The sequence below is a fragment of the Xenopus laevis genome, chromosome 6S (genome assembly GCF_017654675.1).
Source record: "Xenopus laevis strain J_2021 chromosome 6S, Xenopus_laevis_v10.1, whole genome shotgun sequence".
In the NCBI taxonomy this organism is placed as follows: Eukaryota; Metazoa; Chordata; class Amphibia; order Anura; family Pipidae; genus Xenopus; species Xenopus laevis.
The window spans coordinates 132,680,652-132,698,495 of NC_054382.1; the positions used below are offsets into that span (position 1 = coordinate 132,680,652).

Sequence of the window (17,844 nt, forward strand, 5' to 3'; positions counted from 1 at the left end):
TAAAGGAGAACTAGCTTAAAGGGGTTGTTCACCTTCCAACACTTTTTTCAGTTGGTTTCAGATAGTTTCCCAGAAATAAAGACTTTTTCTAATTACTTTCTATTTTCTACGTGTGGCCGTTTTCTAGTGTAAAGTGTCATTTTTCACCTTCTAAAGCAGCTCTGGGGGTGGGTCGCCGACCCTGTAAACTGTTCTAAATTATTGAGCCAAAGATCAATTTAAAGGAGACCTAGCTTAAAGGGGTTGTTAACCTTCCAACACTTTTTTCAGTTGGTTTCAGATAGTTTCACAGAAATAGACTTTTTCTAACTACTTTCTATTTTCTACGTGTGACCGTTTTCTAGTGTAAAGTGTCATTTTTCACCTTCTAAAGCAGCTCTGGAGGTGGGTCGCCGACCCTGTAAACTGTTCTAAATTGATACATTTTGTTGATCCATTTGTTATCTTTGTCCCCGCTGAGCAGAATCCCAGAGTCTCATTAAATGCAGCTGTTAAATTTGATACAATAGTTACTAATACTCCAGAGATGCTGCTGAAAAATGGATCAACTAAATGTTGCAAAATTGGAACTCAAACACCAGAGACAGGGATGTTAAACTTTTAAGGATAAGTAAATCTTTAAAATAAGTGAATTTAGAATGGGTGAGGGTGCTATAAGAAATTTTGTAATATACATTCATTATTTATTTTGTTTTTATTCCAAGATATTAAGGGATACATGTACTGTTAAAGATGGTTGTTCGCCTTTGATTTACCTGTTAGTATGATGTAGAGAGGGATATTCTGAGACAATTTGCAATTGGTTTTCATGTTTTATTTTTTGTGGTTTTTGAGTTATTTAGCTTTTTATTCAGCAGCTCTCCAGTTTGCCATTTCAGCAGTCTGGTTGCTAGGGTCCAAATTACCCCAGCAACCAGGCATTAATTTGATGAAGAGCCTGGAATGTGAATAGGAAAGGCCTGAGTAGAAAGATGAGTAAAATAACGTTGCAGTAACAATACATTTGTAGCCCTCAAAAGTGTTTGTTTTTTAGATGGGGTCAGTGAGCCCCATTTTAAAGCAGGAAAGAGGTAGAAGAAAAAAGCAATTAATTATAAAACTATAAAAAAAATAAGACCAATTCAAAAGCTGCTTAGAATTGGCCATACTATAATATACTAAAAGTTTATTTAAAGGTGAACCACCTCTTTAATATGAATTTAGTTACAACAGCCACCAAGTAGTCAAGGAAGTTGTCAGGAGAAAGAAAGAGGCTGATGTTCTTCTGCTTAGGAATAAAATTAGAAACCTTTCTCACATCTTTCCTAAGCAGAAGAACATCAGCCTCTTTCTTTCTCCTGACAACTTCCTTGACTACTTGCTGGTCAGACTGGTGGGAAACTTCCCTTCATTGACATTAACATTAACAGTACATGTATCCCTTAATATCTTGGAATTAAAAGAAAATAAATAGTGAATGTAAATTGCAAAAGTGTTTATAATAGCCTCCTCATCAATTTTGCATTCACTTATTTTAAAGGTTTACTTATCCAGATTTTGGGGAAAAAAGGTAAAAAAATAAAAGTACTGGTATGGGGCCTGTTATCCAGAATGCTCGGGACCTGGGGGTTTCCGGATAACGGATCTTTCTGTAATTTGGATCTGCATGCCTTGAGTCTACTAGAAATTCATTTAAACATTAAATAAACCCAATAGTCTGGTTTTGCTTCCAATAAGGATTAATTATATCTTAGTTGGGATCAAGTACAAGCTACTGTTTTATTATTATAGAGAAAAAGGAAATCATTTTTAAAAATTTGGATTATTTGGATAAAATGGAGTCTAGGGGAGACAGCCATTCCTTACTTCTGAGCTTTCTGGATATTGGGTTTCCGGAAAAGGGTTCCTATACCTGTAATTGAAAAAAGTCTGAAAAACAACTCAACCGAAAGCTGAAGAATCCCTTTATTAAAGAAATGGGGTACAAATGCTTTACACTGTTAGGAGTCTGCCAGTCAATTACAGCCCTTACTGCTGCTTACTGATCTGTATATACATTAGTAATGCAAAGCACTATGAAAACAAAACTATTATTAAACCTTGTATATGCATTAAAGGCTCACTATAGTGTGGTGTTTCATCAGGACTTTTACAGAACAACTGAGGAAGATCTCTCGTGATGCTGGGATGCCTATCCAGGGGCAGCCATGTTTCTGCAAATATGCCCAGGGAGCAGATAGTGTTGAGCCAATGTTCAGGCATCTGAAGAATACCTACACAGGGCTACAACTAGTCGTTGTAATACTTCCCGGGAAAACCCCTGTCTATGGTGAGTACAAACTGAAAATCAACCACATCGATATGTTGGATTGTCTTTAGCACTTGTGTGATTTGTGGGTTTTAGCAGACAAAATTCCAGTCCCCATGAAAGAGGTTTTCTGGGGTTTGTAGCCATAATAAAACATTGTCATTGCCCTTAATTTACAGAAAGGACATGCTCATATTTATATTATAAGAAATGTGAATAACAATGTACAGGTTTGGGACCGGTTATCCTGAATGCTCGGGACCTGGGGTTTTCCGGATAACAGATCTTTCCGTAATTTGGGTCTTCATGCCTTAAGTCTACTAGAAATTAATTTAAACATGAAATAAACCCAATAGGCTGGTTTTGCTTCCAATAAGGATTAATTATATCTTAGTTGGGATTAAGTACAAGTTATTGTTTTATTATTACACAGAAAAAGGAAATCATTTTTAAAAATTTGGATTATTTGTATAAAATGGAGTCTATGGGAGACAGCCATTCCGTAATTCGGAGTTTTCTGGATATCGGGTTTCCGGATAAGGGATCCTATACCTGTATAAAAAAAAAAGAACAAAAAAACGCAACACCACATTACATAAGTTTATAAAAAAGGAAGCTAATGGAACATGGTATTAGGGCTCTTTTATGCAGCCTCTTTTATGTGTTTGAGGGACCGGTTTGAACTTAAACACATCAGCTTATTGATTATATTACATTGTACCTGGTTGTACTTTAAGACTTACCTTTCATTTAAGGATGCACCAAATCCAGGATTCGGTTCGGGATTCGGCCAGGATCTTTTTCAGCAGGATTCAGATTATTTATTGTTGCTCGACCATATGAATTTTAAAATGCAGATAGAGTTAATTAGTAACTACCATTTAAATAGTTACGTGAATGGAGTAACAACTTAATCCTGAATTTTTAATCAACCTTCTCCATAAATTTGAGTAAAAATTCCTTTTTGTTGTCATCTAAAGTTTCCACATAAATTGACCATCTCCTTTTTATTTTATTTCTTAAAGCAAAACCTTTAATTCTGAATCTAATAACTTCTTGAATACATAAACTATGCAAATAGTAAAAAGTACATCTTTCAATGTCGGGGCTTTTTCTATATATCCAAAATAAAAATATAAACTTCCTAGTGGCCGCCATTAGTAATTGACGACTTTAGAAGGTTTCTAAAAGTTATGTCAACTCCCAAGAAAGAAGACCATTTTTCTCCAGATTTAGCCAATGGATCAGCATCCTTAGACAATTCATTAAACAAATATGTTGCTATCTGTGGAATACTATTCAATTTGGGAACTTCTAATAAATGTAAAATTGATTCATAAAAGTGGTATTTTTAATTGTAACTTAGTTTTGTTACCAATTACCGTATATACTCGAGTATAAGCCGAGTTTTTCAGCCCCCAAAATATGCTTATAAACTCTACCTCGGCTTATACTCGGGTCAAGCGCAAAAACGCTGGCGTCTAAGAATAGTCGCCGGCGTCCAAGAATAGTCTCCAAGAATATTCGCCAGCGTCCAAGAATGGTCGCTGGCATCCAAAAACGAGACGCTGGCACCTCCAATGGGAGCAGAAACCCTCAATTTTTTGATTGAAACTTACCAGAAGCTGCTGCATTTCTCACCCTAGGCTTATACTCGAGTCAATAAGCTTTCCCAGTTTTTGGAGATAAAATTAGGTACCTCGGCTTATACTCGAGTATATACGGTAGTTGAAATTTGTGTTTAACTTGTGAATAACTTAATCTTTCCCTCTCTGGAAGATTATACTTTTCTTTAATTATTTTCCATGAGAAACCTGCTGCATTTTCTGGCAACTGATGCTCTTGGAAAACACAATAGAATAAAAATTTTAGTTGCGTTTAAAAAAAAAAAAAACACATGGAAATGCAATATGCTGTTTTTCTTTCAGCGTGTGTTTGTGAATGCATAAAAAAACACCCATGTGTAAAGTCTATTAACATCTGAAAAAGAACCTGAATGCATGTTTTTTTCTTCTGTTTGCAGCGGAAGTGAAACGTGTTGGGGACACTGTTCTGGGAATGGCTACTCAGTGTGTTCAGATGAAAAATGTGCAGAGAACCACACCACAGACCCTGTCTAACCTGTGCTTAAAAATCAATGTAAAATTAGGAGGAGTCAATAATATCTTGTTGCCCCAGGGCAGGTAAGTTGTCACGTATACATTTTAAAGGGCTTCCATACTTTTATTTCACTTTATTGTATAGTAGAGATGTAAAGAGTTTATTCTATAATTATTACTGTAGTCTTGCATTGTCACTCCCTCGTGAATGTGTTAATGTCTCCACTTGCATGTTGTCTTTTGTCTAAGCTGCAATGTTGTCTGACCTCAGGCTCCTTATCACCCCCATCCCTACAGGAATCCTTTAAAATTTAAAGGGATCCTATCATCAGAAAAAATGTTATATTCAAAATGAATCGGTTAATAGTGCTACTCCAGCAGAATTCTGCACTGAAATCCATTTCTCAAAAGAGCAAACAGATTTTTTTTATATTCAATTTTGAAATCTGACATGGGGCTAGACATTTTGTCAAATTTCCCAGCTGCCCCATGTCATGTGACTTGTGCCTGCACTTTAGGAGAGAAATGCTTTCTGGCAGGCTGCTGTTTTTCCTTCTCAATGTAACTGAATGTGTCTCAGTGGGACATGGGTTTTTACTATTGAGTGTTGTTCTTAGATCTACCAGGCAGCTGTTATCTTGTGTTAGGGAGCTGCTATCTGGTTACCTTCCCATTGTTCTTTTGTTTGGCTGCTGGTGGGGAAAAGGCAGGGGGTGATATCACTCTAACTTGCAGTACAGCAGTAAAGAGTGATTGAAGTTTATCGGAGCACAAGTCACATGACTTGGGGAAGCTGGGAAATTGGCAATATGTCTAGCCCCATGTCAGATTTCAAAATTGAATATAAAAACATCTGTTTGCTCTTTTGAGAAATGGATTTCAGTGCAGAATTCTGCTGGAGCAGAACTATTAACTGATTTAATTTGAAAAAAATGTTTTTTCCCATGACAGTATCCCTTTTAAGTAACACGTCTGTTTATGCTAATTTGATGGTACTCAATGGCCAACTAATACGCTGCATAAGGCATTTCTATTGAAGTTTCTGATTCATCACTTCTTTATTAGGCTAAATACCCTAACCAAGAAATCTGCCTCACATGCTGTAGCCCATTAATCTGCTATTGTTTGTGTTTGTATGATACCCTATTCTGAAAAGTCCTTTAATTTTAATTATCCAAGCAATATCTGCCTTTGAGTGGATTTATCAGCTGATTGTTGCCATACTGCTAGTTGGTTTATAACACACTTTTCTCTTGCAGACCTCCTGTCTTTCAACAGCCTGTCATTTTCCTTGGAGCTGATGTTACCCACCCACCAGCAGGGGACGGTAAAAAACCTTCAATTGCTGCGGTAAGCATCTGTATATGATCCGCTGCAGCCTAGGAGTCACAGAAATTAAGGATTATGCATGTATTGCCCCTTCCAAAAGTGACAGGTATCTACAGTATATAATGTTATCCTTGACTTTATCTATTTGTTTTTTCTTTGTAATGTTAGGTTGTAGGTAGTATGGATGCACACCCCAACCGATACTGTGCCACTGTGCGGGTGCAGCAGCACAGACAAGAAATCATCCAGGATCTGTCTGCCATGGTTCGAGAGCTGCTTATCCAGTTCTACAAGTCCACTCGCTTCAAGCCCACAAGGATCATCTTTTACAGAGACGGTGTCTCAGAAGGACAGTTCCAACAGGTCTTTAGGTTTTTTTTTATTTCAAATGAAGGAATGTAAGATCCTAAAGCTTTCTTTTTAAATTAGCCAACTTGACTACCTGATTTTTCTTTCTCCAGGTTCTCCATCATGAGCTTCTGGCCATTAGGGAAGCCTGTATTAAACTGGAGAAGGATTACCAGCCAGGAATTACATTTATTGTAGTGCAGAAAAGACATCACACACGGCTGTTCTGTACAGACCGAAACGAGCGGGTAAGTAATGATTGGTTTGGGTTGTAGATCTTCAGTGAGAATATTATTAGTAACCAATGCTTTGTATTCTTTGATTTTGTCAACTATTAGCGAAAAACATAAACGTTGGTACCGTGTTAGCCAGTAACAAAACTAACAAATAAAAAAAAAAATACAAAATGTATTGTAGAAGTGATACCTATATTGGGCAATAAATTAGGAAGTTACAGATGGATAGAGATTAATTGTAGAGATAATAAAATTAATTAGGGTGGGTTGTAAATAGACTGAATCCAGACTCCTGGACTATTTACAATCCATCCTAATTGATTTTATTATATCTACAATTGATCTCTCTCTCTGTCTGTAATTTCCTCATGTATTGCCCATGAATACCTTTCACGGATCTAACAGTGTATATGCTGTGCCTTTCTAGCTTTCATTTGTATTTTGGAACAACAAAAGGTTGTGAGTTTTCTCCAAAAGTAAAGACCAGAATTATAATTAAAAATTCAAATAATTTATTAGGACATACAGACGATGGCCTAATGCGTTTCGTGCCCACTGTGGCCTATGAGTAAGTGCCCCAGTAGGCACGAAACGCGTTAGGCGGTCATCTATATGTCCTAATCAATTATTTGAATTTATTCTTGGAGAAAACTGACAACCTTTTCCTGTTCAAGATTTTTGCACCCACTGGACTGGGGTGAACTGTGAGTATTTTTCTCCTCTCATTAAATTGTTTTGGACACTCTTTATTTTATTTGATTTATAATTGTGCAGTTACTGGCATAGTGCACCAATTCCTTTAATGTTTGTATTTTGCCTGACAAAGGGGCCTTGCAATGTATTTTTATTGTTCGCCAATTTACGTATTACTTCTACAATTTTTTTTCGTATTTTTTGTTTTTTATTTGCTATGTCAACTATTAGCAAATTAATTGATTATTTTAACATTCTTAAAGGAGAACTAATGCTTAACTAAAGAAGTAGGCTAGAAATGTTGTACATTATGGGCAACCACAGCCCTTTATCAGGGAAGATCCGAAGATGCCCCGGTTGCGCTCCATCTTTTCTGCTGATTCACTGCACGTGCTACTTAGGCACAAAGTGAAATGGTTAGCAGAATACAAGCTATATTAAAATAGTATAATGTTGGTAAAAATTCCTCTGCCTCAATGATTAAATTGCCTTATATCATTGTCCTAAAGTGCGGTCTTAATAGATGCCAGGTCATCAATCGGGCAGGTAAATTTTATCCACTTATGCAAGATGTTGCCTGTGGTAAATCGTGAGATAATGTAGTGAAGAAAAACTGTGCAATGGTGGCCATAACTTGTATAAGGCAGTACTTAGAATTAGACTTATGTTACAGAATTGATCTATTTCATTTTATATTTTTTTTATTCCCTATAGGTAGGGAAAAGTGGAAATATACCAGCTGGTACCACAGTTGACACAAAGATCACTCACCCTTCAGAGTTTGATTTTTACCTGTGCAGTCACGCTGGTATTCAGGTAGGTTCTTCGATCAAAGTGTGCCATGTGTTGAATACAAAAAGATATCATACTGAATGCACTGATCTGCCACAGAAGAACATATGAAAAGTATTGGTAACTGTAAATGATATGTACAGTCAGAATGCTGAAGTACATTGATATAACTCACTTTCTAAAATTATCTTTGTACGAATGAACTTTTTTGTAGCAATTATGAAGTCTTTAACCACCTTCTGATTAAAAACAGTAATTTTATATCAGTTTTACCTGTAGAGGCTTCATGTGTCTTGAAGTGGAGCTTGCTTTTCCAGACTAATTTGTCAAGTTCAGTATTTCTAACTGCCTATACCGTATTCCTACAGGGAACAAGCAGGCCGTCACACTATCATGTCCTGTGGGATGACAATCGTTTTTCATCTGATGAACTGCAGATCCTCACTTACCAGCTCTGCCACACTTATGTTCGTTGCACTCGTTCTGTATCAATACCTGCCCCAGCGTATTATGCTCACCTGGTGGCATTCAGAGCAAGGTATCATTTGGTGGATAAAGAGCATGACAGGTACGTACGTATGTATGTTGTATTTTTTAATTTACTGGCAGGTCAAGATTTCAGATAATTTTAAAGAGATAAACATTGTGTTGGAACATTCATACTTTGCAACAGCATTGGTAAATGTTCTGAGGGGTCAGTTTAGTTGTATTTACATGTATTGCTTACAGCCTACGTGGCCTGGTAATATTTTAGACTTCTTTCCATTACACAATTCTCTTATATAATGCTATAGCTTATATAGGGAACAATGTACCCTATATACACTTCTAGGCACAAGGCTCCAGGCTGAGTTATACAGGGAACTCTGACTATCACTCATTTATTAAAAGGGATAATATACCCCTACTGTAAATGATAAGGATATTAGAAGTCACTGAGGGGTTGTTCTGTGACCATATAAAGGCCCAAGGCTGCAGGCTGAGTTATACAGGGAACTCTGAGTATCACTCGTGTATTATAAGGGATAATGTACCCCCTACTGTAAATGATAAGGATATTAGAAGTCACTGAGGAGTTGTTCTGTGACCATATAAAGACACAAGGCTGCAGGCTGAGTTATACAGGGAACTCTGAGTATCACTCATGTATTATAAGGGATAATGTACCCCCTACTGTAAATGATAAGGATATTAGAAGTCACTGAGGGGTTGTTCTGTGACCATATAAAGGCACAAGGCTGCAGGCTGAGTTATACAGGGAACTCTGAGTATCACTCATTTATTATAAGGGATAATGTACCCCCTACTGTAAATGATAAGGATATTAGAAGTCACTGAGGGGTTGTTCTGTGACCATATAAAGACACAAGGCTGCAGGCTGAGTTATACAGGGAACTCTGACTATCACTCATTTATTAAAAGGGATAATATACCCCTACTGTAAATGATAAGGATATTAGAAGTCACTGAAGGGTTCTGTGACCATATTAAGGCACAAGGGGTCGGGTATTTATTATAATACACAAGTTTTAGTGAGTCGTGACAAAATGACATCACTAAGCTCCGTTTATAAGTATATAATTTACAGGATATTCATGGCTTTGTCTATTATTTAATGAATAAAGTACCCTCTATTGTAAAATATAAGTATTATAAGTCACTATACAGGTCATGGAACTCCGAGGTTACTTCTAATATCCTCATATTTCCCAACAAGGGTACTGAATTTATTATAATACACAAGTTTCACTAGTCACCGTTTATAACTGATGACATCACTAGTCAACGTTTATAAGGATATATTTTACAGGATATTCATGGCTTTTGTGTATTATACAGTGAAAAAAAGTAACCCCTCTTGTAAATTATAAGGATATTATAAGTTACCGAGGAGTTTCATGACCATATAAAAGTACGAGGCCGAAGGCCGAATTTTTTTATACAGGTCATGGAACTCCGAGGTAACTTCTAATATCCTCATATTTTGCAACTGGGGGTACTTTATTATAATGCACAAGATTCAGTGAGTCATGTGACAGAAATGTCATCAAGAATATAATTTACAAGATATTCATGGCTTTTGTGTATTATATGTGAATAACGTACCCCTTTTAGTAAAATATAGGAATAACAAAGTCAACACTGACTCTCATGAACGTATAAAGGTGATAGGCTGAAGGCCTCATTTTACAACATGGGTGCATTGTTATAATATATAGGTTTTAGCGAGTTCACTATGCTCTTATATTACCAAACACCATTTACAAAGATATAATTTAAAGGCTATACATGGCTTTTGCTATATTATAAGGATATAATGTACAGGTTATTGATGAGTCTTGTGTATTATACATACTATTTTTAGCACACCTTAGAATGATTTAAGACACAAAACGTTATATTCATCAAAACCTGTTTTTGTCTTGTTTTAATGCAATGTTTTTTTTGTTTTTTTATATAGTGCTGAAGGTAGCCATACATCCGGTCAGAGTAACGGGAGAGATCAGCAAGCACTTGCTAAGGCAGTCCAGGTGCATCAGGACACACTGTGTACAATGTACTTTGCATAACAGCCGCTGTTATCCAGTGATTTAATAGCACTCCTGGAAAAGGATTCACACAGACCAGCTGCACTTAGTTGTTTGTAAAGTAGTCCATACTACGGTGACTCCCAGCAAAAAGTGCAATCTACCGGTAACCCTGTTGTCTCCCTTACTATCCAACCAGCCTTCCGTCCCAACCTCTTGTCACATTTTGTTTCCATTCACAACGCAGACCTGTCACAATTAATGTAGCTTGGAGTGTGCTTCGTATGGGAATGTTTACAGCGGTGCAGAGAGAGAGAAAAACACACATATACCCATGTAGAAAAACTGAACACGTAACCTCAGGGCTTTAGACTTTCGCTATGGAATATTGTTTCTGTATTATCCCTGTTCAGTTGCTGAATTTAATGTGATGGTTGCTGTCAGTTGGGTTGGTTAAAAAGAAGCCTAAAAGGAGCTTTAAAAGAAGAAAAGGCATCGGCAGAACATTTGAAGCCTTAAATATTGATATTTTTAATTAGCAAATGATTTAGCTTTTTATGTGTCAAATGTTCTGGTACATAACTTTATGTATTTTTTTAGTCCGATTAGTTTTTAACGTAATCATGGCAACAAAGGATTCGTGCACTCGTATCTCCATCTCATGCTTCTACATATAATATTATCTTGTGCCATTCAGAACACCCTCCATAGAAAGTCTAGTTTATTGTCTAAACTCTAACCTTTCCAAAGTTGCTTACCAATACGGGTCTGTGGCAATCAGTACAATCATGTTAAGCTAATGTAAAAAAAAAAATCTATTTACCAGTATTAATATGACATGCTATTTATTTTATTTACAAAAAAAATCATCATTTTTAACTTTATTTTTTTTTTAATAGTTAACTCTTTTTATTTTTAACTTTATTTTTTAAATAGCAACATATCTATTCTGTGCATGGGTTAAATAACCTGACCTGTTTAACCTTTCGTTGACAATGTGACCTGTGGTACATGGATTTGTTCTTACAGGCTCCACCGACAGTGAATGGATTAAAAAACTAATTTTAACTGTTTTGTTGCTAGAGGTACTCATCACACATTGCAAAAAAAAACAAAAAACTTGTATCCTGATATTTAAAGGGATACCATCACTATATTGATACATGTGCCATGCCACCCCCAGCACCTGATTTTCTTGTTGATGGAACTTCTCCACCCCCACTACCAAATCTCTATATGTTGGGGGGCTTTATCCTGACTGATTTCTAGGTCCCAGAAGCACCATGTGTTTGGTTTGCTAATTCAGTTGACTGTAGTCCTGAAATTGTCAGTTTGGGGGAAGTGCCATGGTCCTGGGGTTGGCACAGAAACGAATGGTATCCCTTTAAAGCAGGGATCCCCAACCTTTTGAACCTGTGAGCAACATTCAGAAGTACAAAGGAGTTGGAGAGCAACACAAGCATGAAAAATGTTCTTGTGGTGCCAAATAAGTGCTGTGGTTGGCCATTTGGTAGCCCCTATGTGGATTGTCATCCTACATTGAGGCTTTGTTTGACAGTGCACCTGGTTTTTATGCAACCAAAACTTGCCTCCAAACCTGGAATTTAAAAATAATCACCTGTTTTGAGACCACTGAGAGCAACAGCCAAGGGGTTGGAGAGCAACATGTTACTCACGAGCTACTGGTTGGGGATCACTGCTTTAAAGGATAAGTAAACCTTTATTAAAATAAGTAAATGTAAAATGGATGAGGGGGCTATTCTAAGCACTTTTGTAATATACACTCATTATTTATTTTGTTTTTATTCCAAGATATTAAGGGATACATGTGCTGTTAATATGAATGAATTTTGTTACAACAGCGCCACCTGCTGGTCAGTTTCCCACCAGTCTGACCAGCAAGTAGTCAAGGAAGTTGTCAGTAGAGAGAGAAAGAGGCTGATGTTCTTCTGCTTAGGAAAGATGTGAGAAAGGTTTCTAATTTTATTCCTAAGTAGAAGAACATCAGCCTCTTTCTTTCTCCTGACAACTTCCTTGACTACTTGCTGGTCAGACTGGTGGGAAACTGACCAGCAGGTGGCGCTGTTGTAACAATATTAACAGTACATGTATCCCTTAATATCTTGAAATAAAAACAAATAATATATATATTGCAACATTTCTTAGAAGTGCACCCTCATCCATTTTACATTCACTTATTTTAAAAGTTTACTTAGCCTTTAATCTGGTAGCTTTAGAGCTGCAAAATGTGAAAAAAACAAGAAGCTGCATCTGTCCCTTTATAGTTATCAGCAGTGCTGCATTTCATTGCAAGGTTAGCTACTGGCAGTCCGTTTTGTGATGCTGTAATAGGAGTATGTGCTTTATTTACTTATCCTTTAATTCAAGTCCTGATATCAGCAGCCTTGTTTATAGCCTGTGTGGTGATCAACAAAACAAAGCTTTCTTTCTCACCCATGTCTTGCAACACAACCTGTTAAAGGCCTCATTCAATAATAGAGCAAAGCTAGTTTTATTTTTGGCAGTTATCAAGTTTACCTTCAGTGTGATATGCAACCCCAATTTAACATTTCCTTTGCTTTTGTTTATCGTAATATGCAATTGTGTAATTTCTGTATTTGATCATGGAAATGAATATTTTTTAACATTTAATAGCAATAGTAATAGCCTCCGGTTTCTTCTCACCTCTGCTACTGTAACAACGGCCTGCTTTTATAGGAAGGAACTTTATTATAAGTTGCTGGAAGTGGGGTTATGATGTCCATATCATTTGCTGCAATCCACAATCCCAGTTTGATGTTGTTCTAAATGAGCGAATTGTAACCTATGGTTCAGGACACACGGATAGCCCCCCCTACTAGTTAGGGCGAGTTTCCACAACCGTCCTTTTAAAGTGTGCAGTTTCTTCCAACAATAGAAGTATAATAATTACTATTGAATAGTAATTAAAACAAGGTGCTTATGTTCTAAACCAATTTTGGGGGGCACAAACCTGATTTCCTTGGTTAAGTAAAGGTTAAAGGGAAACTGTCATGGGAAAAAAAAATGTTTTCAAAATGAATCAGTTAATAGTGCTGCTCCAGCAGAATTCTGCACTGAAATCCATTTCTCAAAAGAGCAAACAGATTTTTTTATATTCAATTTTGAAATCTGACATGGGGCTAGACATATTGTCAATTTCCCAGCTGCCCCTAGTCATGTGACTTGTGCTCTGATAAACTTCAATCACTCTTTACTGCTGTACTGCAAGTTGGAGTGATATCACCCCCCCCCCCTTTTCCCCCCAGCAGCCAAACAAAAGAACAATGGGAAGGTAACCAGATAGCAGCTCCCTAACACAAGATAACAGCTGCCTGGTAGATCCAAGAACAACACTCAATAGTAAAAACCCATGTCCCACTGAGACACATTCAGTTACATTGAGAAGGAAAAACAGCAGCCTGCCAGAAAGCATTTCTCTCCTAAAGTGCGGGCACAAGTCACATGATCAGGGGCACCTGGGAAATTGACAAAATGTCTAGCCCCATGTCAGATTTCAAAATTGAATATGAAAAAATCTGTTTGCTCTTTTGAGAAATGGATTTCAGTGCAGAATTCTGCTGGAGCAACACTATTAACTGATTCATTTTGAAAAAAAATTTTATTCCCATGACAGTATCCCTTTTAGAAGCTCTAAGAAAATGAATGGTGGAACGTGAGTTCTAGGCATATTTAAATAAAAAAGGTCTGCTCCATATGTAATACTACTGAGCGTTTATTCAAACCTGCAGCCTCAGTTGGAGCTACTGGAGTTTGGTTCCAACGAATGTAATTGGCTTTAAAGGTGGCCTGTGGGCTGTGTGGATGGATTCAGGTGGCCATTCTATTGGGCAGTATGGTCAAAATTGTCCAGATTTGGGCAAGTAGGGGCAGCTTACAGTGTTATAGGTCATACAACTGTAGAATCAGTTACTGCTGTTATGTAAACTGCTTGGGTGGTGTTAAAGGGGAAATTAAAGCTTTCTGAAAAAGCATCTACCTTTCAATACCAATAGAACTGATGAATATATAGTGCTTTGTATAGTAGTAGTGCTGATAGTTATGCAGACATACATATCGTTTAGCAGATATAAGGTCACATTGCTCCAAATCACTCTGGTTGGCGACTACACACTCTGCTCTTTGCAGTGGAAGCTGAAACAAGTATATATGGCACCTAATAATGAGGCGTGCTTGTTTCTGATTGGCTCCCGCTGTAGAGAGTGGAGACCATTTTCTCCAAACACACTAGTGGGGCTTATTTATAAACACTGGGCAAAGTTGCACCTGGGCAGTTACCCATAGCAACCAATCAGTGACAGGCAGATGCTGATTGAACATTGAAAGCAAGCATTTGATTGGTTGCCGTTGGTGACTACCCAGGTGCAAATTTGCCCAGTGTTAATAAATGAGCCCCTCAAGAGGAGTGGGGGTTCTGCCTGCCCAGCTTGGGGAACTGGATCTTATATCTGTGAAAATTTCATGCATATATAAAAGTAGCTGATTTTAATGGTTTCTAATAGTGAGCAGCTTTCCCTTTTTAGGTCCCTTTCTCATGAGAAAAGGAATATAATTATATGTTTTTTTAATTATTAGTTTTATTATTACTAATTGGAATAGGTTTTCTTCAGTAGGATATCCCAGAGCTAGAAAGGCATGTGGCATAGGGAATGCAGTGGATTACACCTCAAGAGCACAATTACTTTTAGAGGAAAAGTTTGACTGGCACAGAATTGGTTAAAATTTACATTAACTTTTTATTATTCTGGACGCAGATTCTAAATGTCAAGTGCGTCAGACCTCTTGTCTTCTTGATTGTTGTAAACTACATTCCCCAGCATCCTTTGCAGCTTATTGCAGGTGCAACTCCGGCCGGGGCTGCAGGTTTCCTATTCCTGGTTTAGACTAAATTTGTATCTAATCCTGTGTTGTAGCCTCAGACCAATCTACGTGCCACGCTTCTTGCTTTCCTGTACTAAGGGTGACGGGCATTAGAAACGCACATTTCCTCGCAGCCAAGTCGTAACGAGAATTGATCAAGTTGTAGTGGTGCTTTTTCTCTAATGAAATATCTATGCATTGAGTCCCATGTGGTGCAGCTGTACATTTAGCGAAGGGTTTGCGCTTCTCGCCGTGGCCAGAATTGCTTCTCTTTACACATGGGAATAATAAGAATAAAGGATGTTTTTCATGTATAAAATCATTGCACATTATAAAATATCTATTATCAATATTTTCTATTTGAATGGATTTCATGTTGACGAATGCAGTAGTGTCTGTTTATATACCTATATCTTGCTTTCTTTTCTATCTCCGTCAGGCTTACGGGGGTCTTTCCAAGCCAGCCTGCCCTCTCCGAAATCATTCTTGCCCATTACTGCATGTATTCGCTTTATTGCTTCTCCAGCCCGTCTTGTCTGACCTTGAGATTCAACAACAATTCATCCAACTATATAGACTGTGGTCTGCTAATAAAACAAGCTGATCGTTTGTTGCCTTCGCTAATAGCAGGTGAACTCCATGTTTTATGTGTCACCTTTTAAATGACTGGTCTCTCTTGCAAGAGGGTATCTTTATATTAAAGGAGGTTATGGGGTCGCACTCGAAACTGATAATGGTGCAACTTGCCTTTTAAATAGAATTTGTACACGGAAACTTACATTTGCATGTTCCCTATATGATCGTATACCAATATTTATTTTAGGGATGCACCGAATCCACTTTTTTGGATTCGGCCGAACCCCCGAATCCTTTGTGAAACCGAATCCGAACCCTAATTTACATATGCAAATTAGGGGTGGGAAGTGAAAACATTTTTTACTTCCTTGTTTTCTGACAAAAAGTCACGTGATTCCCCTCCCCGTCCCTAATCTGCATATGCAAATTAGGATTCGGATTAGGTTCGGCCAGGCAGAAGGATTCGGCCGAATCCCGAACCGAATCCTGGATTCGATGCATCCCTAATTTATTTAGATAAAAGCAGCAGGGTAATGTCCGTATTCTCTCCCCATCGGGTAAGCAGATGTGAAACCTGAACATGCCCTTCTTGCTCTCGCCTGTCAGACCAAATCATGGTTTAGGATTAGCAGACGTTTCTCGCCGGCAAAAAGTTGAGACCGTGACAATTTTTAGAAAAACAGAAAGAAATGAAAAAGGAAAATGGTAGTGGTTGGGGCAAGACTCAGAAGGGAAATTTGAAGGTACATTACTTAGCTCAGCAGATCGAAGTTTGGAATTCCGGATACTATTTGGTTGGTAGGGTTCTATTTATCCCAGCAACCAAACAGTGGTATGAATAGGAAACTTGAAGATGAATAGGAGAGGGCTTAAAGCGAAATAGATACCAATTGTAAAGTTGCTAGGAGTAGGACTTTCTGTAAAATACTAAAATTGAATGTAAGACGGCCATATTTGTGTCCATTTGGTATGCTCTCCGATTGGTTGGTCCACATGCTAAACTGACAGTATGAGGGTCCACATGTGTTATGGCTACTTTCTATTCAGATTCTTTCTGCCACGAGTATGAATGATTGACTCCTCTTCACTGCCCAGTGGCACATGAGTTAATGAAGAGGAGCCTGAGCCAATCAGATCACACTTTCAAACCTGCGCAATGGTGGGCAACCATACATCTACCAGTAATATTATTGGCCTGTGCATGCCCATGTTTAAAGGTGAAGTACCTTTTTTTTTGATTTCCCTAAATTGAGTTTGCCTGGATCACACTACTTTTTTATATTTTGTTAAATTCTCAACTTAATTGCCCTGCTATGCAGCTCCTTCCTAGAGACGTTCCTTCCTCCGGTCTCATGGATTGTTGTCTCTTTTTATTCCGAGCGTTCTTTACCCATTGTTGATGACACCTTACTAGTAACCCTCTGGCATGTATAGATGTATCTCTGAACTCAGACGATGATCCAAATGATTCCTTTGTGATACTGAATCAATATGGACTGTATTTCTGAATGCCAAAGGATTCATTGCCAAGTAGAATGGAATAGGGGGGGTGCAGAAGCTGTCGTTTTCCTTGCATTGAGGCTTTCTCATTACAAATGTGAATTGCTGTTGAACATATAAAAATCTTGTGCGTTTAGCCAGTCTTGTGGGTATCTCACCCTCCCCAAGAGCTTGTATGCGAATATGCAGAAACACCTAAACTGCGGCCTTTCCATGCTGTTTGAGGACATTTTGGGACATGGTTCCCAGTGTCTGGTATGTTGTATATACATAATATTGTGAATTTATCTCAAAATATATTTGACAGCTATGGAATGATCCTGATTTCAAATGATATCTGTACAGCTAGTGTAAAGCAGTTCTTTCTATATTTAAAGACAATCGATTCACTGTTACCTAAAGTTTGTAAGTAAATCTACTGCCCTACTTTTTTTTGGGTCTTTTATTTCAGAAATAGCGAGTTCTCTTGCCCAACAGACCTGCGCTGACCTGTCCCATTTACTTGCCATGTCTTTATTGTAAATAGTCCATTGTACTGTACAGCCAAGATCGTTAGC

The 17,844-nt window shown here is 37.7% G+C and overlaps 1 protein-coding gene across 4 annotated transcripts in view; it reads left to right on the forward strand.

Annotated features, from left to right (window-relative positions):
- LOC108695459 (protein argonaute-2) overlaps nt 1-11,414 on the forward strand; it is a 51,593-nt gene extending 40,179 nt beyond the window's left edge. For all 4 annotated transcript variants that reach the window (XM_018223986.2, XM_018223988.2, XM_018223985.2 and 1 more), the window contains exons 12-19: nt 2,124-2,308; nt 4,311-4,470; nt 5,646-5,736; nt 5,884-6,078; nt 6,177-6,311; nt 7,707-7,808; nt 8,153-8,352; nt 10,246-11,414. In XM_018223986.2, coding sequence (XP_018079475.1) covers nt 2,124-2,308; nt 4,311-4,470; nt 5,646-5,736; nt 5,884-6,078; nt 6,177-6,311; nt 7,707-7,808; nt 8,153-8,352; nt 10,246-10,354 — 1,177 coding nt within the window. In that variant the 3' untranslated portion in view covers nt 10,355-11,414. The remainder of the gene's footprint in view (nt 1-2,123; nt 2,309-4,310; nt 4,471-5,645; nt 5,737-5,883; nt 6,079-6,176; nt 6,312-7,706; nt 7,809-8,152; nt 8,353-10,245) is intronic.
- Nucleotides 11,415-17,844: the final 6,430 nt, after the last annotated feature.